This window comes from Macrobrachium nipponense, chromosome 3 (genome assembly GCF_015104395.2).
Source record: "Macrobrachium nipponense isolate FS-2020 chromosome 3, ASM1510439v2, whole genome shotgun sequence".
Lineage (NCBI taxonomy): Eukaryota > Metazoa > Arthropoda > Malacostraca > Decapoda > Palaemonidae > Macrobrachium > Macrobrachium nipponense.
In genome coordinates this window covers 106,933,713-106,955,153 of record NC_087202.1, presented here as the reverse complement: position 1 = coordinate 106,955,153, position 21,441 = coordinate 106,933,713, and the positions used below count along the sequence as shown (strand labels likewise).

General features: G+C 47.9%; 1 protein-coding gene across 2 annotated transcripts in view; it reads right to left on the bottom strand.

The window, feature by feature from the left end:
• The window catches only part of LOC135221941 (uncharacterized protein F21D5.5-like), a 202,820-nt gene extending 185,550 nt beyond the window's left edge, over positions 1 to 17,270 (bottom strand). The window contains exon 1 of one of the 2 annotated variants that reach the window (XM_064259972.1): positions 17,031 to 17,270. In XM_064259972.1, coding sequence (XP_064116042.1) covers positions 17,031 to 17,163 — 133 coding nt within the window. In that variant the 5' untranslated portion in view covers positions 17,164 to 17,270. Of the gene's footprint in view, positions 1 to 16,984 lie in introns of both variants that reach the window. The other variant, XM_064259973.1, reaches the window with a different exon arrangement.
• Positions 17,271 to 21,441: the final 4,171 nt, after the last annotated feature.

Here is a 21,441-nt window from a genome sequence, read left to right as displayed (position 1 = left end):
AAAATGAAACAGAAATACTGCCCTTGCGATTCACTTCATAGAACTTAAAGGGAAAAGATCAATTCCCGGGTAAGAACGGAAACTTGATCCAAATAATATGATGCTATCATAAAATATATATGAAAATGAAACAGAATACTGCACTTGCGATTTCACTTTCACAGAAAATAATCGTAAGGATCAATTCCCGGGTAAGAGCGAAAATTGATCCAAATTAAATTTATGCAAATAAATAAATGAAAATGAAAAGAATACTGCATTGCGAATCCACTTTCATTGCATTTTCATACATCAAATAAAAGGCTCGTGCCGAGCGCAATCACGCTCTCGGTAACGAACGCACAGGGCAAAAATATAATGAAAAAAGTACTTACATTTTTCAATTACACACTTTCGCCCAAAATACATGACTCGGCGCGAGCGCGCCCGCCCTCGGCACCGAGACATAATTCGAGGGTTTCAATTCAAGAAAAGAGAGGAAATCGCCGCATCTACGGCGATAGCTGCCATGTTGGTTCATAATTAAGTAATGAAAATGAAAACAGTGTACGTACTTACAGTTCATTTTCAAGTCAAACAAACCATTAGTAGACACATATAAACAAAGCATACGACGATGAAGCGGGCAGAGAGCGATGACGAACACGTCCTTCACAACCCGCGGCCGAAAGCAAAAAGTGATTTGTTTACCTCCCAGTCGCGCGCGACAAGCAGTTAACTACCGTTCTCCCCTTGTTCGAAGCTTACGACCGTTCCAGCTGCCGCTAGCTACTTCCTATTGTTAAAGGACCGATGGTTTGTATTACGTATCGGAACAAGGTAAAATTTCATCGTTGCCAATTTAGTGGAGCTTCACACATACACCAATGCCATTTACAAACTGTGTCCATGAATTCTGGTTGTCATGGTAATGCAATACAGGCAGTCCCCGGGTTACGAGGGGCTTGAGACGCGTCGTAAGCCGGAACATCCTCAAAAATCCTAAGAAAACCTTACATTTAATGCTTTGGGTGCATTGAAAACTATGTAAAATGACAATTTGTCGAAAATTGCATTTTCCTAACTATACAAAACTGAGGTCCTTTAACAATAGGAAGTAGCTAGCGGCAGCTGGAACGGTCGTAAGCTTCGAAACAAGGGGAGAACGGTAGTTAACTGCTTGTCCGATCGTCGCGCGGCAGTAAAAAAACACTCACTTTTGCTTTGGCCCATGCAAAATACGCAGAGTGAGGGGTGGCATGAGGAGGGACTATATGTAAAGGACCTCAGGTTTGTATAGTTAGGAAAAATGCAATTTTCAACAAATTGTCATTTGTTCCGATACGTAATACAAACCATCGGTCCTTTAACAATAGGAAGACTCACTTCTTGGTGGGAGGAAAACTGAGTCTTTTGATGAACAGACTGGTGTTCGTCCATCCCTGGAATGCCTCCCTGGTCGTAAGAGCGAGGGAGGGATCCAAGCCTCTGTCCGATTGATCGGGGGTGCACGCAGGATCAATGGTCAGACCTCTGGCCGGAGTACTAAGAGAGAGGCAAGCGTATCTCTTCGTACCAGCATTGTAAGAACTTCCATGTACATGAGCAAATGTAAAGTAATGGGTTTGTCTCATGTCGGCATCCACTTCCTCCCCCTTGTTGGAGAAAGTGGTGGAATATACACTCCTATCTCTAGTTAAAGAGATAGATGGAGCTCGGTTGAGTAGCTTACCTGCATCTGACTCCCTTCCAGCGTGGGTAACGACCGTATCCCTCTGCCCACAGGTAGAGGTAGAGAAAGATGGTGAAGAGAAGCCAGTCACTCTCTACATTCGCACATTCATTCTCCCAGTCATACCAGGAATCGATGCTGTTCTGCCTGCTCAGGTGCTGGGTAAGCTTACACAACGTGTTGAGCAGCCACCACAGGTCCCAAGGAAAAAGTATCCAAGGACTTTGTGGGCAATATCCCGAAGGTAGAAGGACGTGAAGGTGGTCTTGGTTGGCCCAGACACCTGCCTTCAGGACCTGCGCCACGGAGAAGTTCTTACGGAACGCTAAGGAGGGTCCGATACCTCTGACTTCGTGGGCTCTCGGTCGGAGCGTACGGATGTCGTCGCTACCATCAGCCTCTGTACGCTCTTCTGATCACCTCACATAGCCAGAAAGAAAGCGTGTTCTTGGAAACTTCTTTCTTGGTAACCCCAGTGCTAACGAAGAGGCGTCGACACTCAGGCCTGAGGTGTCGAGTTCCTCTTGATAAGCGCCGTAGCGCCCTCACAGGACAAAGCAGCATCTCATCCGCATACGTTATCGGTGAAGTCCAGAAGGGAGGGGATCGTGAAAGACTCGAACCTGTCGTGAGGGATCGACGGATTCTGAGTCTTGGCTACGAAGTTCGGGACGAAAATCGAGCGTCACAGATCCCAGCCTCTGGTGTGTTTAACATCATAAGAAAGACCATGTAGTTCCCCTACTCTCTTTCGCCGATGCCAGGGCCAGCAAGAAGAGGGTCTTGAGGGTCAGATCCCTGTCTGACGACTTCTCGGAGTGGCTCGAAGGGTCTTCGAGTCAAAACTCCTAAGGACGAGAGTCACATCCCACGCAGGGGGCCTGAGTTCCCTGGGTGGGCAAGACCTTTCGAAGCTCCTCATTAGCAAGGAAATCTCGAACGAGTTCGAGATGTCCAGTCCCCTCAGTTTTTAGGACAAGCGCCAGTGCTGCTCTATATCCTTTAACTGTGGGTACTGAGAGGAGCTTCTCTCGGCGAAGAAACACGAGGAAATCCGCTACCTGCTGAAGAGTGGCTCTGAGAGGAGACAGACCCCTGTCTACGACACCAACCGACCACAGAAGTACGGCCCACTTCCCCTCCGCCTGGTACAGCTGCAGAGGACTGTCGGACGTGTCCAGCCATCTCTGTTGCTGCGCTAACGAGAAAAGCCTCTCGTTCGCAAGAGATGGTGGATAACAGCCAGCCGTGAAGTTGAAGGGGCTGGAACTGCTTGGTGGTACCGTTCTACGTGTGGCTGGGCTAGAAGGTTTGTGCCAATTGGGTAGCTCTCTCGGTCGCGTCCGCAAGAAGAGCCAGCAGGTCCGGATACCAAACGGCTTGAGGCCGTTTGGGAGCCACCAGGTATCATTCTGAGATTGGGAGTGACCAGCGCTCGACTGATCACTTTCCGAATCAGACAGAAGGGTAGGAAAGGCGTATGCGAAGAGGTTGTCCCAGGGGTGTTGGAGAGCGTCCTCTGCAGCTGCCCATGGGTCCAGCACGGCTGAAAAGAAAACCTGAAGTTTTCTGTTGTGCCGGGTGGCGAACAGGTCTACGATCCGGTCGCCCCCACCGGTTGAAGAGCCTTTCCGCCACGTCCTGGTGTAGAGACCATTCGGTCCCTATCACCTGATCCGACGGCTGAGCTTGTCCGCTACTACATTCCTCTTGCCTGGAATGTAGCGTGCTGACAGCTCTATCGAGTGAGCCGTGGCCCACTCGTGCACCTGCACCGTCAACTGATGGAGCGGAAGAGACACTAGCCCCCCTGCTTGTTGACATATGCCACTACTGTGTTGTCGCACATCAACACCACTGAGTGTCCCACCAAGCGGTCCTGAAATTCTCGAGAGCGTTGAACGCCGCCTGAGTTCCAGGACATTGATGTGAAGGTGCTTTTCGTGATGGTCCCACACACCTGCAGTCAGCAACTCCTCCAGGTGTGCGCCCCATCACTCGGTCGATGCGTCTGAGAACAGAAGCATCTCCGGGGGGGGAGTTGCGTATGGGCACTCCTCTTAAGACGGTTTCTTGTCGTCGAGCCACCAGGCTAGGTCCTGCCTCACCTTGTCCGTGAGAGCCACGGGAAAGTAAGGAGGATCCTTGGCCTGAGACCAACTCTCCCTTAGCCTCCACTGGAGAGACCGCAGGTGAAGACGCCCGTGAGGGACTAACTTCTCGAGTGACGACAGATGGTCCGATCACGACTTGCCATTGCTGTGCTGCCTGTTCCTGCCGAGACAGGAACCGGCCGGCTGCCTCCCTGAATTTGTTTCTGATACGCAAGTCTGCGGGAAAGACCTGCCCTGCTACCGTGTCTATCAGCATACACAGGTACTTCATCTTCTGCTTGGTTCGAGATCGGACTTCTCGTAGTTTATCACGATCCCAGATCGTGACAAAACTTGAGGAGTCGATCTCTGTCCTGTAGCAACTGCGAGGCGGGAGCTCGCCAGGACTAGCCAATCGTCGAGATACCTCAGAAGACGTATCCCGTGCGAATGGGCCCAAGCTGACACCAGAGTGAACACTCGCGTGAAACACCTGTGGGGCGGTTGAGAGACCGAAACAAAGTGCCCTGAAATTGGTACAACCGTCCCGTCGAAGATGAAGCGGAGGTACTTTCTGGAGGACTGATGGATGGGTATTTGAAAATACGCGTCCTTCAAGTCCACTGAAAGCATGAAATCGTTCCCCCTGATCTAGTCGAGCACGAGCGTGCCGACTCCATCTTGAACCGCGTCGTGCGAACGAAGCGATTCAGGGGGAGAGAGGTCTATCACCGGACGCCAGCCCCCCGATGCCTTCTCCCACTAGGAAGAGGCGGCTGTAAAAGCCCGGCGACTGGTCCTCCACGATTTCTACAGCTCGTTTCGCCAGCATGGTCTTGATCTCCTGTCGAAGAGTGTTGTCCTTTGCTGATCCCCGGACATAGGTCTGTAGATGGACCGGTTTGGAGATGAGGGGGGGCCGAGACTCGAAGGGTAGTAGATATCCCTCCCGAAGGACGTCTACTATCCAGTTCTCGGCGCCGTAGCGCTGCCAAGTCGCCCAATGGCTCGCCAGGCACCCCCCCACTTCCGGCAGCAGGTGAGGGGGAACGCCGTCCCTAGCGTTTGTTTCCCTCCTCGTTTCGACTTCTTTCCACCACCTCCTCGGGGAAAGGAGGGTTGGGAGGAGGGCTGATTACGGCCTCCTCTAGCAGAAGTCGAAACAGCAGGAGTCTTCGCACGGGGCTTGGACGGTGCACCAAGTCTTCGCCGCCGTGGAAGCGCTAGCCAAGCTCTTTGGCTTGGCCGCAGTCGCTCGAGATTGCCCAGTAACCTTCGAGACTGCCTGGTGAACTAAGCGGTCACTGTCGTCAGTGCGCCGCCTTTCCACCGCAGCGTTCCACCATCTCTCCGGGAAAGAGAGACTGGGGGAACTCCTAATGGGTCCATTGCGAAGCCCGAGTGCCGCCTCACGCCCGGCCCCCGCTTGGTCACTCGGGTAAGGACTGCGTCCCTACGTCGAAGAACCAAGTTGGCCCACAGGTTAGCAGTCTGATGGGCGAGGTAAGAGATCGCTCTTCCTCCAGACTGGCACAGTCTCCTGAAAGAAGCGTCGTCTTCGAGAGCAGAACTCCCGGAGCCGGCCGGCGCTACTTTGGATATTGTGAGGGCGGGACCACAAATCCAGCCAAGAGACTGCCTGGAACGCTGCCATAGCGGTAGATTCCAGGGCAAGTGCCTCCTGCTGCGAGAACCATAGGTTCTCCGACAGGAGCTGCTGCAGGGGTACACACCTGGAGTCAGCCTCGCTAACTCCGGGTTAACCTGTTTAGGCAGTATCGGGTTCTTCCGAAGGCACGTAGAATCGCCTCTGACGCTGTAGAGGGGTGGAGGAAGCAGCTTAGAAGACCGTCCGGATTTCAGCGAATCCTCCCGTCCCGAGGACGAGATTCTCCACTTGATCCAGGACTGAGTCTGCAAGCTCTGATGGCGGGTAACCCCACCATCATTTTGGGTTCCCTCTTGGGACCCCAAAAAATGATTCGAGCCAGGACGTGGGCTCTGCCGGTGGTAGCGGCGATCCTTCCGCAAGGTCATTATGCTGACGAATCAGCTTAATGACCTCTGCAAAGTTCCTCTGTATCTCGGGAGTTACTGCGTCTTGTGGAGTAGGACCGTCCAGTCCCTCCAGCAAGAACAGGTCCCGCGATACTCCTCCTTCAGAAGGAGGAAACAGCGGCAGACCCCTGACGGTCGCCTCCAACTACTTGCGCGTATGTTCTGGTCGGTCCTAAAAACCGTGCCTGAGCCATACGGCGTCATAGCGGGGTTCACGAGCGGCGCACCTCTCGTGATCACTCCTCGGTACCTCGCTCCTCCGGTATAGCCCGAGGAGGTTGAAGGTACGGGAGAGGCAGACCTGATGTCCCCCCCTCGCTCGCTGGCAGGACCAGCGTGCGTGGAGGGCTGCTGCTGATCGTCAACCCGCGGTGGCGATCGAGCAGCAGGCCTAGCCTTGCCGCTCGCCTGGGGCGATAGGCTCGGCTGAGAACGTCGAGACCGATCTCTAGCGTCAGGCGAGCTGTTGCTGGTCACCGTCTCCGCCCGGTCCCTATGGGAGCGGCGGTCAGGTGACCTGCTAGGCTCTCTGTCGCGGCGAGACCGGCCAGCGTCCTCTCGGCGCGTCGAGCCGCTGGTACCAGCCGTGGCTGGTACCGACGGCCGCGGGGACCCCTTCCCTCGCCTCGAACCCGTGGCTGGTCAGCGACCGTCACGTCAACCCGAGCAGCCAGTTGATCGCTGCGAGAGCGTCCACTGGCCTGGCAGAGTCGTGCGCACAACTCTCGCCAGTCTTCTGCTCCGCGCCGCTGTCTTGACGGCGAGCGAGCTCGGACGTCAAGACTTTGGCTGGACGGTCTCCCGTGGAAGAGCGTCCACTCGGTACTTCTCGCGAACGAGAAGCGGCCGAGACGGAACCTGGTTTAGCGGCAGAACCGCTAACACCAGGTGAGGACGTACCAGCCGAGGCTGGTACACCTCTGGTCCCCGTCGTCTTCTTCTTTGCAGAGGAAGAGACGGGCCCCGTTCCCGAAGAAAACAGGAGGACCAGCAGAAGAGCTCCCCGACTCGCCTGTGCAGCCGGGCCCTTAGAAGATCCCGAAGGAGTCTTCTTAGGGGGGGAGGAGGCAGCCTTCTTCTTCTTCGGCTGTGTTTAGCCTTAGAAGTCGAAGGGAAGAGGAGGCAGCAGACGACGAAGAAGACGACGAAGACGACGACGACATCTTCCTCTTCTTCCTCTTCTTCTTCGCCAGGCTCCGCAGGACAGACGTCAGGTCTTCCATCCAGGAGGGAGCCGGGGCAGTTGCCGAAGCAACAGGGCCCGACTGCACCTGTCCGGAAAGACCTGAGACTGTGACAGCACCACCAACAGCAGGAACAACAGGAACAGGTCCAGGAACAGCAGGAACAGCAGGAACAGCATGCACGTTATCTGAAAGGGAATGAGCAGCAGGGACAGCAACAGGTACGGCAGGCACGGCATTCCCCGGTACCACAGGAGATCCAGGCACGTTACCTGTCGGCAGCTACCGTCATTCTCGGCAACTGGCGGCAGGTCCAGGGGGGGTACTCTTGGGGCAGCGGAAGTCCGGGGTCGGCAACACAAAGAACCCAGGTGGCGGTGGCACCGTCCTCTTTGGTACGGCAGCAATCGGTTTTTGTATTGCAGCCGTGGGTGTCACCGACATTACATGTGGTGTATACACCAAGTGCGGTGGCATATCATAAGCTGGTGTAGATATTGTGGTGGTGGTAGTGGTTACCGTACCATGAGTGACCACTGCCGACCCCGCCAACCGCTGAATCAACCCCTGTATACTAGGCACTCCTGCAGTCCAGCGACTCCCACACCTGTCCCAGGTCGTCCTCGCTGATGGCACACCTGCGGAAGCAACAGTCGGGTTAGTCAGAGGGGGTTTCTCACGCCTGGGGGGAGAAGAACCCCACCCACCCAGAGCGGATGGAAGACCCCGAGTACAACTGGACGTCCGGGGGGTAGCGGGCGCCCTCCTCCACACTCGACGGATCGAGAGAGGAGAAGGACTCCGCTACCCCCCCGCAGGGGAAGGCGCGAAACGTGGGGGCTGGCCGGGGCGGGGGCAGGAAAGAAGACGAAGTGTCCGTTACCAAAGGAGTCACTGGACTTTCCGATGACTTCTTTGGCGGCCTAAGTCTCTTCCTGCCCTCGCTACAGCACCCACTGCGCCATTCTGGACCAATTCATACATGTTACACATGGCTCGGTGCGGGAGCATTCTCGCCCCCGACACCGAGTACAAACCTCGTGTGGATCCACATCCACAAATGATCTGAATCCGCCGCATTTACGCCCCTCCAGCCCGGGACACACTCTACGGACGACTGGGGGGCGCGGCGAAATCTCCATTTCTTGTTCACTCATTGTAAATATGAAAAATGATATTGTAATGATACAATTAAGTTTGTTCATACTTACCTGGCAGATATATATATAGCTGTATTTTCCGAAGTCCGACAGAAATTAAAAAACTTACGACACACGTAGTGGGAGTCAGGTGGTTAGTAACCCATTCCCGCCGCTGGGAGGCGGGTATCAGGAATCATTCCCATTTTCTATTCATAATTTTTATTTCCACTGTCTCCTGAGGGGAGGTGGGTGGGTACTTAATTATATATATCTGCCAGGTAAGTATGAACAAACTTAATTGTATCATTACAATATCATTTTGTTCATGAAACTTACCTGTCAGATATATATATAGCTGAATCCCACCTTTGGTGGTGGGAGTAGACAGAATAGAGATTTTAGGAAACATATATATGCAGATAACTGATATCTTGATTCCTTACCTGTTAGCATAGCTGACTTCGTGGTTACTGCCGCGTAAGTCTGCTTGTGCTATTAGAGTTGCCAGCGAGGTAGAGACCTATATAGCTGGTGCACTCAGGATGATCTGTCAACGGGGCGTGACCACGATGTGACTAGACCATTGACCATAGCAATGAGGGCAACGAAGTAAAAAAACCACCTGGCCTAGTCTACCAAAGGTATACCACTAAACTAGACTAAAGAAGGGAGATCCGCCTCGGGCGATCAACCCCACAACCAAAAACCCACACGATTAAAAGCTCACCTAACCACTAAAGGAAAGGATGGATTGAAGTGCTACCTCCTGCCCCCAAAACAGTGTCTGCAGCGACGTATGGTCCAAGCGACGAGCAATGTTCGTATGTCGCTTTCACCTCCCGCAGGTAGTGTGAGCGAACACCGAGTTGCTCCGCCAAATATGTGGCACTCAAATGTCACTGAGTGCCATATTCCTGTGAAAGGCTATCGAGGTCGAAATAGCCTCACCTCGTGGGCATTCACTTTTAACAGTTTCATGTCACTATCACTACATGTGGAATGAGCTTCCTTAATGGTGTCTCTCAAGAAGAAAGAAAGCGCGTTCTTTGACATGGGAAGATCAGGCTTCTTAACCGAGCACCACAAGTTGCCCGAAGGTCCTCTACAGTCCTTCGTTCTGTCTAGATAGAATTTGAGAGCCCTGACAGGGCACAGGACTCTCTCTGGCTCATTACCCACGATCTCTGTCAAACCCTTGATTTCAAATGTCTTGGGCCAAGGGTTGGACGGGTTTTCGTTCTTGCTAAGAACAAAGGGCTTAAAGAACAAACAGCATCAGAGTTCTTAAACCCAACATGCTTGCTTATAGCCTGGATCTCACTAACTCTCTTGCCGTCGCCAGAGCAGTTAGAAAAAGTGTCTTCCTTGTCAGGTTTCTAAGCGAAGCTAAGTTGAGCGGTTCAAAAATACTGGACGTCAAAAACTTTAGAACAATGTCTAAGTTCCAAGAAGGGACTCTTGGTTGGGGTACCTTCGAAGTCTCGAAAGACTTAAGAAGATCATGAAGGTCTCTGTTGTTGGCTAAGTCCAGTCCTCTATGCCTAAAGACTACAGAAAGCACACTTCTGTAGCCTTTTATCGTAGGCACCGCTAAGTGAACTTCATTTCTCAAGTAGAGAAGGAAGTCTGCGATCTGGCTCACAGAGGTAGAGGTGGAGGAAATGTCTTTCTTCCTGCACCAGCTCCGGAAAACAGCCCAATTGGATTGGTATACGGCAATAGAAGAAGGTCTTCTTGCCGTTGCGATTGCTCTCGCCACTGGTCTTGAAAAACCCCTCGCTCTGGCCAACTTCTGGATAGTCTGAACGCAGTCAGACTCAGAGCGGGGAGGTTTTTGTGATACCTCTCGAAGTGGGGCTGTTTGAGTAGATCTATCCTTGGAGGCAGAGTCCTCGGAAAGTCTACAAGAAAGGACATGACCTCTGTGAACCAGTCGGTTCGCTGGCCAGAAGGGGGCGATGAGAGTCATCCTCGTTCCCTCTGATGCCGCGAATTTTCTTATCACTTCCCCTAGGACCTTGAACGGGGGAAAGGCATATACGTCTAGCCCCGTCCAGTCCCAAAGAAAGGGCGTCTACTGCTACTGCTCCTGGGTCTAGAACTGGTGAGCAGTACAGCGGGAGTCTCGTTGTCCTGGAAGTTGCGAAGATGTCTACGAGAGGACATCCCCATAACTTCCCACAACCTCTGGCATATTTCCTGATGAAAGAAGAGTCCACTCCGTTGGCAGAAGTTGACCTTGTCAACTGAGCAGATCTGCACGGGACGTTTTCTACCCCTGATATGAATCTCGTCAGTATAGAGACGTCGTGTGCCTTCGCCCATAACAGGATCTCCTTTGCAAGGAAGAAACAGGGATCGAGAGTGGGTTCCTCCTGTTTCTTGAGATATGCCAGGGCTGTGGTGTTGTCCGAGTTGATCTGCACCACATTGCCGGAGACTTCGTTCTGAAAGAACTGGAGCGCCAGATGAACTGCTGCCAGCTCTTTGAGGTTTATGTGCCAGGACACCTGTTCCCCTCTCCAGGTGCCTGACACTTCCTCCCCCCCAGTGTTGCTCCCCACCCCGTGGAAGACGCGTCGGAAAACAACACTAGGTCGGGGTTCTGAAGCTTGAGGGAAAGACCTCTGCGAGCTTCAAAGGGTCGGTCCACCATCTTAGGTGTCCCTTTACCTCTTCTGATAACACCAGAATCGAATCCAAAGTGTTTTGGTGCTTCCAATTGTCGGCAAGGAAGAATTGAAGAGGTCTGAGGTGCAACCTCCCTAGGGAAACAAACTTCTCCAGTGAGGAAATGGTCCCCAGCAGAGACTCATCCATTCCTCACCGAGCATGAATCCTTCCCCAGAAAGGTTGACACTTTGCCTAGGCAATCTAGTTGTCGCCCCTGGGACGGAAAAGCCCGAAAAGCCACTGAGTCCATCTGAATCCCCAGATAGACTAAAGACTGAGAAGGGGTCAGATGTGACTTTTCGAGGTTCACCAGAAGCCCCAGGGACTTCGTTAACGTCAACGTCGTGTGAAGGTCCTCAGACACCGGTCTTTCGAGGAGGCTCGTACGAGCCAGTCGTCCAGGTAGAGAGAGATCCTGACATTGGAAAGATGAAGCCACCTCGCAATGTTCTTCATCAGTAGGGTGAATACCATGGGAGCAGTGCTGAGTCCAAAGCAGAGAGCCCTGAATTGGAACACTTTTCCTTTCAGGACAAACCGCAGGTATTTCCTGGGACTGGGGGTGGATGGGGACGTGGAAATACGCGTCCTGGAGATCTAGTGAAGCCATCCAATCCCCCGGTCTCAAAGCTCCCATCACTGACTGAGGTGTCTCCATCTGAACCTCTGCTTGATGACAAAGAGGTTCAGGTTGCTGACATCGAGTACCGGTCGTCATTCCCCCGACTGCTTTGGCACCAGGAACAGTCTGTTGTAAAATCCGGGGGAATTCAAGTCGGAGACCTGTTCTACGGCGTGTTTCACGATCATCTGATCTAACAGATCGTAAAGCACTTGTTGTTTTTCTCCCCGATAGGAAGGAGACATGTCCCTGGGTGTCGTAGACAGCGGGGGTGGTTTCAGGAACGGGATCCGGTAACCCTTCTTTAAGATGTCCACGGACCATTTGTCCGCACCTCTCTCTTCCCAGGCTTGCGCAAAAAGCTGAAGCCTGGCTCCAACCGGTGACTGAAGGACTTCTGCTTCACTTCTTGTTCTTGGCCAGCGTCGTGGCTCTGCCTCTGGAAGTGCCTCTTCCTCGACTGGTCTCGAGGAAGAACTACCTCGAAAGGGCTTCGATTTCTTGATAATCGAAACTCCCGAGGACGAAGGAACCGCAGGTCTCCTTGAAGATTGTGCGAGGAGATCTTGCGTGGCCTTCTCCTGTAGACTGGTCGCAATGTCTTTTACCATAGCCTGGGGGAAGAGATGATCCGAAAAAGGAGCGAAGAGCAAGTCTGCTTTCTGTGATGGAGAAACAGATTTCGCTGTAAAATTGCAAAACAGGGATCTCTTCTTCAAGAGCCCTGTGCAAAAGTGAGCTGTAAGCTCCTCCGAACCATCTCTGACGGCCTTGTCCATGCACGACATTACGCTGGACAGCTCCCCCAGACTAATCGAGTCGGAACTCCTAGACTTGGCATCCAGAACTCCCAAACACCAATCTAGAAAGTTGAAGACCTCTAACGTCCGAAAGAGGCCTTTAAGGTGGTAGTCCATTTCCGTAGTTGACCATGAAACTTTCGAAGAGGACAGGTGAGACCTCCTCGAGGCATCCACAATGCTGGCGAAGTCTCCTTGGGCTGACGAGGGAAGTCTAATACCTACGTCTTCTCCCGTCTCGTACCAAATGCCAGCCTTCCCACTAAGTCTCGAAGGTGGCAGGGCAAAAGAAGTCTTTCCCTGAGACTTCCTTTTCTCCATCCAGTCATGGACTTTACGAAGAGCCCTCTTAGTTGAAAGGGACTTCTTCATCCTGACGAATGCCGAGACCTTGTTGATCTTGGACGAAGAAAGTTGTGAAGGAGGAGAGCGAGGAGCCTCCGGGTGAAACGTCTCTCCAAACTCTGATTGAAGAAGGCGGGTCAAACCTGGTAGTCGGAAGAGACTGCCGCCAAAGGTTTCTCGTCATCCACTTCAACCGAAGCGTCACTAACCTCTGCTTCAGACACAGGTGAAGTTGGAGGCAAATAGGCTGGACCAAGACTATCTGGTCTAAGTTTCCACGAGGCGCGTTGCTGAGAAGTGGAAGGTAAAGCTGACTCATTAATAGGAGCTCCGGTCGAATCTCTAAGACCCGGAGCAACTTGTAAAGACTCATCACAAACAGGTGGGGGGCGACGAAACTCCACATCTTCGTCCACCGAGCGTCGCTGGCGCACACCTGGCGTCCACTGGCGCACACCTGGCGTCCACTGGCGCACACCTGGCGTCCACTGGCGCATACCTGGCGTCCACTGGCGCACGCCTGGCTGCAACTAGCGCGGGATTGGCGTCCACTCGCGCGCTGCTGGCGTCCGCTGGCGCACGCTTGGCGTCCACTGGCGTGCGAATGACATTAACTAAGGCGCGCTTAACATCTCGTGCGCGCTCTGCTTCCGCTGGAGCACTCTTAGATGCAACTGGCGTTCGCTTGGCTTCCGACCGAACGTCAGGAACGTGAACTTGCACCGAAGCGTTCACGCAAGTATCAAGCTCTCGCACCGCAAGCTTACGAGCGGGTAATACCGCTTCATGCGCCGAGCGAGCAAAATCCTCTTCACGTCCTCCAGAGAGCCGCTGGGGAGTCGCACGAACTCTAGCAGGCGAAGAAAGTGGAGAGATAGACGAGCGAGGAGAGGGGGAGGGAGACCTTCTAGATCTCTTCACAGGAAGACGGTCATCCTTTCTCCTGGGACGTGGTTGCGTCCCTTTCTTAGCAAGAGCATCAGCAAGCTGTTGCTGCAAAGAGCGCAGGATCTTCTCAGTAGGAGAGGATTCCTTGTCAGGTGACGGGCTGATCCTGTGAGAAGGCGAGGGGCGAGGGACGCCTTCTTCCTTCTCCCAGAAACTGCCGTAGCACGCGCTCGAGAGCGACTGGGGCGCTCCACAAAGTCATCATCCGATGACTCCTTACGCTTCTTCTGTGGCGGGAAAGCAGCGAACACACTCTCAGGCGAAGATCGCCTCTCGAGAGCCAAAACTGGACGTGAAGCGTCACGATCACCAACGCTCCTTTTCAGCGGGCGTGAAATAGAATGCGAGCTCCACCCCTTGTGCGGGGAGGAAGCCTCTGAAGAAGAGAAACACTCTTTCAGGAGACGTGCACGCGCACGCTCTTTGGCAGTTTGTGTAACGTCCACAGATACTGCCGAAGGCACGTCAGATCGGTGGGCGTTCCCCGTAACCCTCCTGCGGCTTTCGACATGCCCTCTCCCTGAAACCTGGGAGTCCGGCAGCGGTCTAGGCCTAGAGGCGAAATGGGGCCGATCTGACGCACCCTCCACCCAACGAAGGAGCACTGTCCCACTGCACTTTGCACCTTCACTTTTGCCTTCTAAGGCGAGCACTTTAGATTCTAAATTACGAATCGACTCTAAGATAAGTGTAAGGTATTACCCTCTACAGACACTGCTTCAGGGCCCGAAGGCAACACTACAGGGTTAGGAGTAGTGATTAAAGGAGGGTTAGTAGGAGAAACATGAGCTTCCTGCCGTTTACCTGAAACGCTCCTGGAGGAAGACCTCCTTAACCTATCCCGTTCAAGCTTACGCAGATAGGACTCATACGCTCTCCATCCAGAATCAGAAAGACACTCACATTCCTTGCAGCGACTTTCATACATGCAATCATGCTCTCTGCAACTCTTACACAAAGTATGAGGGTCTACTGATGCTTTCAGTAGCCTACCTCGACAATCACTCCTGGTACAAAACCTGGCGCTAGCCGAACTAGAACCAGACATCTTATTTAAAGAGAAATCAAGCCAAAATCAATCAAATCCACAATTAACGTGTGCCTAGCCACCGATCCAAAAGTCAAGATACCAAAAAATCAAAAAGGGGTACTTATAGTAGCCAAGTTTCCTAAATTCAAGACGGAGGTGCTGAAAACTGTGTTTACAACACCGGCGACAGAAAAATTATGAATAGAAAATGGGAATGATTCCTGATACCCGCCTCCCAGCGGCGGGAATGGGTACTAACCACCTGACTCCCACTACGTGTGTCGTAAGTTTTTTAATTTCTGTCGGACTTCGGAAAATACAGCTATATATATATCTGACAGGTAAGTTTCATGAACAAAAAGAAATGTAAAGTACTTACAAGCATACACTCTCAAACACACTAGGAAAAAGAGGGCTGATACTCAAAGCAAACGACAAAGCGGGCAGAGCGATGACGAGCACGTCCTATCCTCACACGGCCGAAAGCAAAAGAGATTTGTTTACCTCCCGCGCGACGATCGGACAAGCAGTTAACTACCGTTCTTCCCCTTGTTCGAAGCTTACGGCCGTTCCAGCTGCCGCTAGCTACTTTCTATTGTTAAAGGACCGATGGTTTGTATTACGTATCGGAACAACTGCATTCTTATGGCATTTTTCATCAAAAAAAAACATTCAAATATTGATTATTTTTCATTTTTGGTGTCATATTTCATCTACCAGATGAGCGTTGTAGGCGTCGTAACCCTGGAACATGTTTCGTAACCCTGGAAATAATGTCTGATGAATAGAACTGAGAAGCGCCTTAACCTCGGAATGTCGTAACCCGGGGACTGCCAGTAATGATAAAATTGCTCTAATTTGTATATATGTATACTACAAATAGATATGTTAATTTCACTTATTTCCCTAGTTTTGTGTAAGTCTTCAATTGGCAACACTGATAAACAATAGGAGAGCACAAACAACACCGTAGGTACTGTTCACAGCAAAACTGTTGATATTTGAGTCAGGAATCTAGTTACTTTTTCAACAACGAATATTTTCAAATTAATTACCATGAATATGTAAAAAATTTATGCAAATCATGACCTTACACTGATGTTTAACTATTCATTTAAATAATTATCTAGTGCATGCTTCTTCTTTCTACCGAAAAATTGCAAGTTTCCTTGGATCCGAGGCAGAGGGCGTCATTGTTTACAATTGTTGTGAAGAAAGTGTCCCAGCATCTATGGGTACAAGTGGTGTGCAGATTTAGCACATGGAATGGAAAGTTTATTGACACAAGTGACTCCGCAAACATCGAGATGGCGTCAATCTTCTACATTTTTGGTGTTTTAAGTAAAAATTTTGAAAGCGTCATGGAGGTAGTCAGTTTGCACTGCACATGGCTAGACTTTCATTAACCACTGTTTAATCTTAAAATATGACCTTAATTTCCAACTTTGGAGAAAATACTTACTTCGAAAGGAGAGTAGAGGTCTGGAGGTGTTGCTCTCACCACCAATGACTCGTGACTGGTGCCCATCTCCAGTCTAAGGACGTGTTAAAGTACTTTTTCGAAGGGTGGATCAACAAGCGGCCAAGACTAGATCAGCTAATCCACACAGTTGTTTCCCCTATGGCCTTAATTTGTGACTTGGGAGAAAAAACAAGAAGTATTAAAATAATTTTTTGGGAAGGTGGTCACACTACGGCAGAGGCTGGCCATTTGGTATTTTACCCTAGGAATTCACTGTCTTTTGTTTACTAGGTATGTTTTTACATTCACCGCCAAGGGATTGGTACTACCTAGTATAGTATGCTAAACACAGCGCCCATTTCCCACGTAACTTGATAGATGCCAATCCACAGGGCACAGTAATAACTAGCCTAGTTATTAGGCTACCTTACCTTTGGGATTTGATGCAGGGCTAGACTGAAGAAGCTCTTGCTTGATAGGTTTATTAGTAGGTAGGCTCTATCCAGAGACTAGTAGTCTACCAGTACATGAGCACTGGCTACACTATGATGATACTACTGAATAAAATGCTTAAACCTAGGTACGTACTTGAGAACACTGTTTTGGCAGGTCAAGCCTACACTTTAGAACAATCCTAAACTTGAATTGCAGTAGTAAAGAATCTGGCGGTTAATTTTTTGTCTGTTGAAAACTTGTTCTTGCCTGACCAACAGATTGCTACAGGTGGTGTAATCAGGCACCGTGACAACAGAGCGTATCAGGTCGATGAACAACTCTGATACCTAGCTAGGTTTAACTCGAGAATTGTCTGAATAAAATATCATGGTTCCTGACGTGTGTAAACAATACTAAGTTATGTTACTATATGACCTATAACTATAGGTACTGGTCTAAAATGTCATTGCCTAGTACCTACCTAGCATAGTATTGCATGGGTAGCCTATTGTACTAATCATGCGTACCTTGATTCTTAGAACATCTCTTGTCTTTTATTTTTGTTTCTCTTGAGCGTCCAATGATGCAGTTTTGCCCATTTGACAGAACAATGGGAGCATGTAAGTCTTTCAAGCATTTCAAAATGCATCTTTTAGCCATGTTAACTTTTTGTTATGTTTAAAGATGCACTGAACTCGGACGGTCGGACCACAGACATCAACATTCTGTCCTTCCCCCAAGCTTCATGTATGTAAACAAATTGTATTATTCAGTACGGCAAGATCAGAATGTCAGTATTAGAAACATGCTTTTGTTGAATTAACATCTTTTTCTAAGATCATTTTATAATCTAAAACTTTTACAAAATATATTTTACACCAATTTTGAAAAAAAATATATAGAAATAGTGTCCAAATAAAACTTTATGAAGTAAACGACACTTCATAGATACGTTCAACTTGTGATAATGTCCTCAACCCCAAATTTGGTTTCGGGTTCAAGATAGCTTACAATAACGACACTAAATGCCAAAATTGATTAATATGCATTAGTAATATAACATACTATATCAGACAGTGGTTCAGATCCCCTAACCCTTCTACCACGAAGCACTATTAGTAAAACTGGATAATACTACATAACAAGACCTGTGAGTGACTAGCATAAACGGTGACGTCACGCTTACTGGTAGTCTAGCTCTGTGTATCGACCTAGAATTTAGTCAAGTAACATTACATTACTCAAACATGACAAGTAACTGTGCTGTGCGTCGGTTTTTAATTGTCCCGATATTAATGAAGTCTAGATTGGTTGGAATTCCAAACCCAAAACTTGAACAACTACCAGAAGAGAATGCTTTGCCATCATCATTTCATTTATCTAAAAAATATTTTCTTTAATAAATTATGTTCCTCGTTAATCATATATTGCAGCTATTATTTTGTATCCATAAGCCCCAAAATCTTTAAATGGTAATAGCTAGTGCATATTTCAAAATATGTAGGTACTATTGCGTATGAATGAAACTCCTAGGAGGATCTCCAAGAGTGAAACATTATTATATGCTGCACTACAAGGAGTGCTCAAGATACTCGTTCATTGCGTTTGGCTTTTAAGTCCCCCATACCCGAAAATACTTCCAAAGGATATGAAAGAATAAGAGAAACGGCAATCGCCAGAAAATAGTTAAGAAAATTCTTTGGGAAATATATGTAATTGTAAAATGGATTAATGGCTCCAAAAGTAAAATGGGTTACCGGATGGAGTTATAATGACACCATCAACCTTACTTACCTCATGAAGTTTGAGCACAAAATGTTACAGTTATTAAAAAAAAAAAAAAGGATTTTCTATCCAATACCATGTGAAATCATGCTAAAATGAATTGCAAACCATTTTTCTTATATGTACAAGTAAGAGCAGAAACACACGCCAGTTTTCACGGACGTGTAGGGTGGCGTGGATACACTGAAGGCGTGTTAAACCGGCCTGCCGAATCCCTCCAACCCTTTCTGTATCGACATTTGTTACCGGCTATCGGCTTGTAAGGAGTTCCTCATCAGAACTATCAAAATTTTCTACTATATCATAAATGTTGTAGGCCAATCCTTTGGGTTTCACGTAATAATGGAAAAGAAGTGCCCCTTCTCAGTAGCTTCTCTGCTTTCTGAGTTGCGTCTTGATTTTAACTGCTCGTGACGCCAAGATAAATGTTAAAATTACTGGCTGATACATCAGGCAGTAATGGTAACACTGCAACTTAAAGAGAAAAAGCAACTGGGAAAATGACAGCAAAACATTTTCCTTTTTATTTACATCATACGGATTCTCAAACTTCTTAGTTCAAAATGAAGTTCATGGCCAAATCAAAATATACTGCAACAGAAAACGTGTACATCAATATAGAAAAATAAAAGATAAAAAGGAAAGGGCAAGATTTTCATAAAAGTGTCATCAGGATACAAATCTCGGCGCTCGCTAACTGGTTGAACAAGAGAATTAGTAAACAACAAACTATTTAAAGGTTTTCGGAAGTCTTTCTTTGTGATCATTTTCTTTTTATTCTTTTTAATAACTGCAAAATATAATGAGGAGTTTCATTCGTGGAAGGTAGTCACTGATTTTTTTCTTATTTAAATGCGTTTTGCGTCGTCATTGAAACAGAGCATCCTTATAAGAACAGTTCGAGTTTTTCGGGTCCGTATTCCTTAGAAGAAAAATGTCATAGGGGAACGATCTAACTATATTGATGTGAAGCCATTTTGAGCAAAAAAATTTCTTCGTACTCGATTTCCTAATAAGGATTTGCAATGGAGGAAGTTAGCCTAGACGCTCTGGAAAAAAAAAAAAACAGGTTTAAAAAAAAAAGGAATCTAGATTTCTGTCTTTCCACTATAATAGAATTTTGTCACGTTGACTTATTCGTGTAACTCAATCAGCCAGACAAGGGTGAGCCCATTGTGAATCCTTCTCATAATACGTAAAATGAATGTAATTTATTGTAAGCTTAATAAGCTCTTTCTAGTTATTCTCCAGTTATTATCGAATGTGATAATAAAGATGCAGTATTAGAATAACACAGTGCTCACACAAACACACACACACACACACACACACACACACATATATATATATATATATATAATATATATATATATATATATATAATATATATAGATAGATAGATAGATAGATAGATAGATAGATAGATAAGATAGATAGATAGATATATGCACTAGTTATTTTAAACTGAGTTCTGTTAGAGAGAGGCAGGATGACGTTATTTATTTCTCTAGTACCATACAGGAGTGAAAAGCTTCGTTGTCATTAGGCTTAGTCAGAAAGGCCCACCTACCATTCAGCGGGCATTTTCTCTCACCAAGGGTTCCACAACCCTTTAACGAGCCCAACTCTTCCTCAATTAAGATACGATTTATCTGCTAGTCCGCATTGCTGACTTCCATTACGGAAGTAGTCCTCAGTAAACAGGAGGTTAAATAAGAATGTTGTTATTCCCTGCAGGCATCTCCTTTTAGAAAACATACAACTAGCGCGCGCGCGCGCACACACACACACACACACACACACACCTATATATACATATATATATATATATATATATATATATATATATATATATATATAACAACATAAAAAAATCTATTAAAACATTTAGTAACTAAGCAAATTCCAACAGGAAATATATGTATCACTCTCTGCCATTTCTGTAAGTATCGAACAGTTAGCTTTTTAACTTTTTTTAACATTTTGTAATGACCGTTTTCAATACAACAGAAATTTGTATTGCTTTTATTATAACAACTCCAATTCATTGTAAATTTCAGTGAATCATTCTTGCTCTACATTTTGACTTGAGTCATAGCAACAAGATTTTGTGTATACCAGAGGTATTCCATATTGTTTATTAAACACACACATATATATGAATAGTATGTGCATACATATCATTATAATATACCATTCATAGAGCTAATACATGAAAAGAATTTATACTGTATGTAGCCTATATGTATACATGTATATCAGTGGCGGATCCAGGATTTAAGAAAGGGGTGTGGGTGGGAGTGGGGGCTGTGTTAAAGCAAGGCAATAAGCTAGTGGGGTCTAGGGGTGAGGGGTAGCTCCCTCAGCGTGGTCCGGAAGCAAAACGATTTATAACATTTCACAAGCAATTTAGGGCAAGTTTTGGTACTTTTATGGTGGTTAATCTGAGTGACCTGTAACCAATGATTTTTCTTTTTAGATGGGAACCAGTTACAGGTCTCTACTGATTGACTGAAATTGGGATTTATAATACATTCCAGTTTCAGTAGTTAGAGAATACCTATTGATCAAAAATGAAATATAGATCATTCATACCATTCTTTACCACAAATGTCGAATTGTCTGCTACACTTGCATTAGTTAGATACTGCATTCAGGGGTTTTTCAACCTGGGTTACGCGGGGTACACCAAAGGTCTGTCACGGGTATGCGCTCCCCCATGGCACCCGAATGAATGTTATAGATGCCGACCTTCATGTGCTTTAGCAAAATCTGCTCCTCGGCCAACTAGGATAGTTAATGAAAACAGTTTCTGCCATTTCATTAATTCCCTTTGCAGCTGATGTAATAACAATGTATTTTGCTTTTGCAGCTCTGTACCATAACCCTGAAAGAATAGCCATAGGTATATAGATATAAAAAATTGTCTCGGTTTTGTTTATGAAATTCTTCATGTTTACATATTATAGGTTATGTAAGGAGAGTTATGTACTTACTTCCCCTCTGTACAGTGTTTCTAGGTTGGTTTTGTTTTCCACGTTATACAAAGTGAAGGTGTTACTACATTCCTGACATTACAAATGCCCGAAAGGGTACGTGGGAAGGAAAAGGTTGAAAACCCCCGACCCTATTAGTTTAGCAAATAAAGCAATG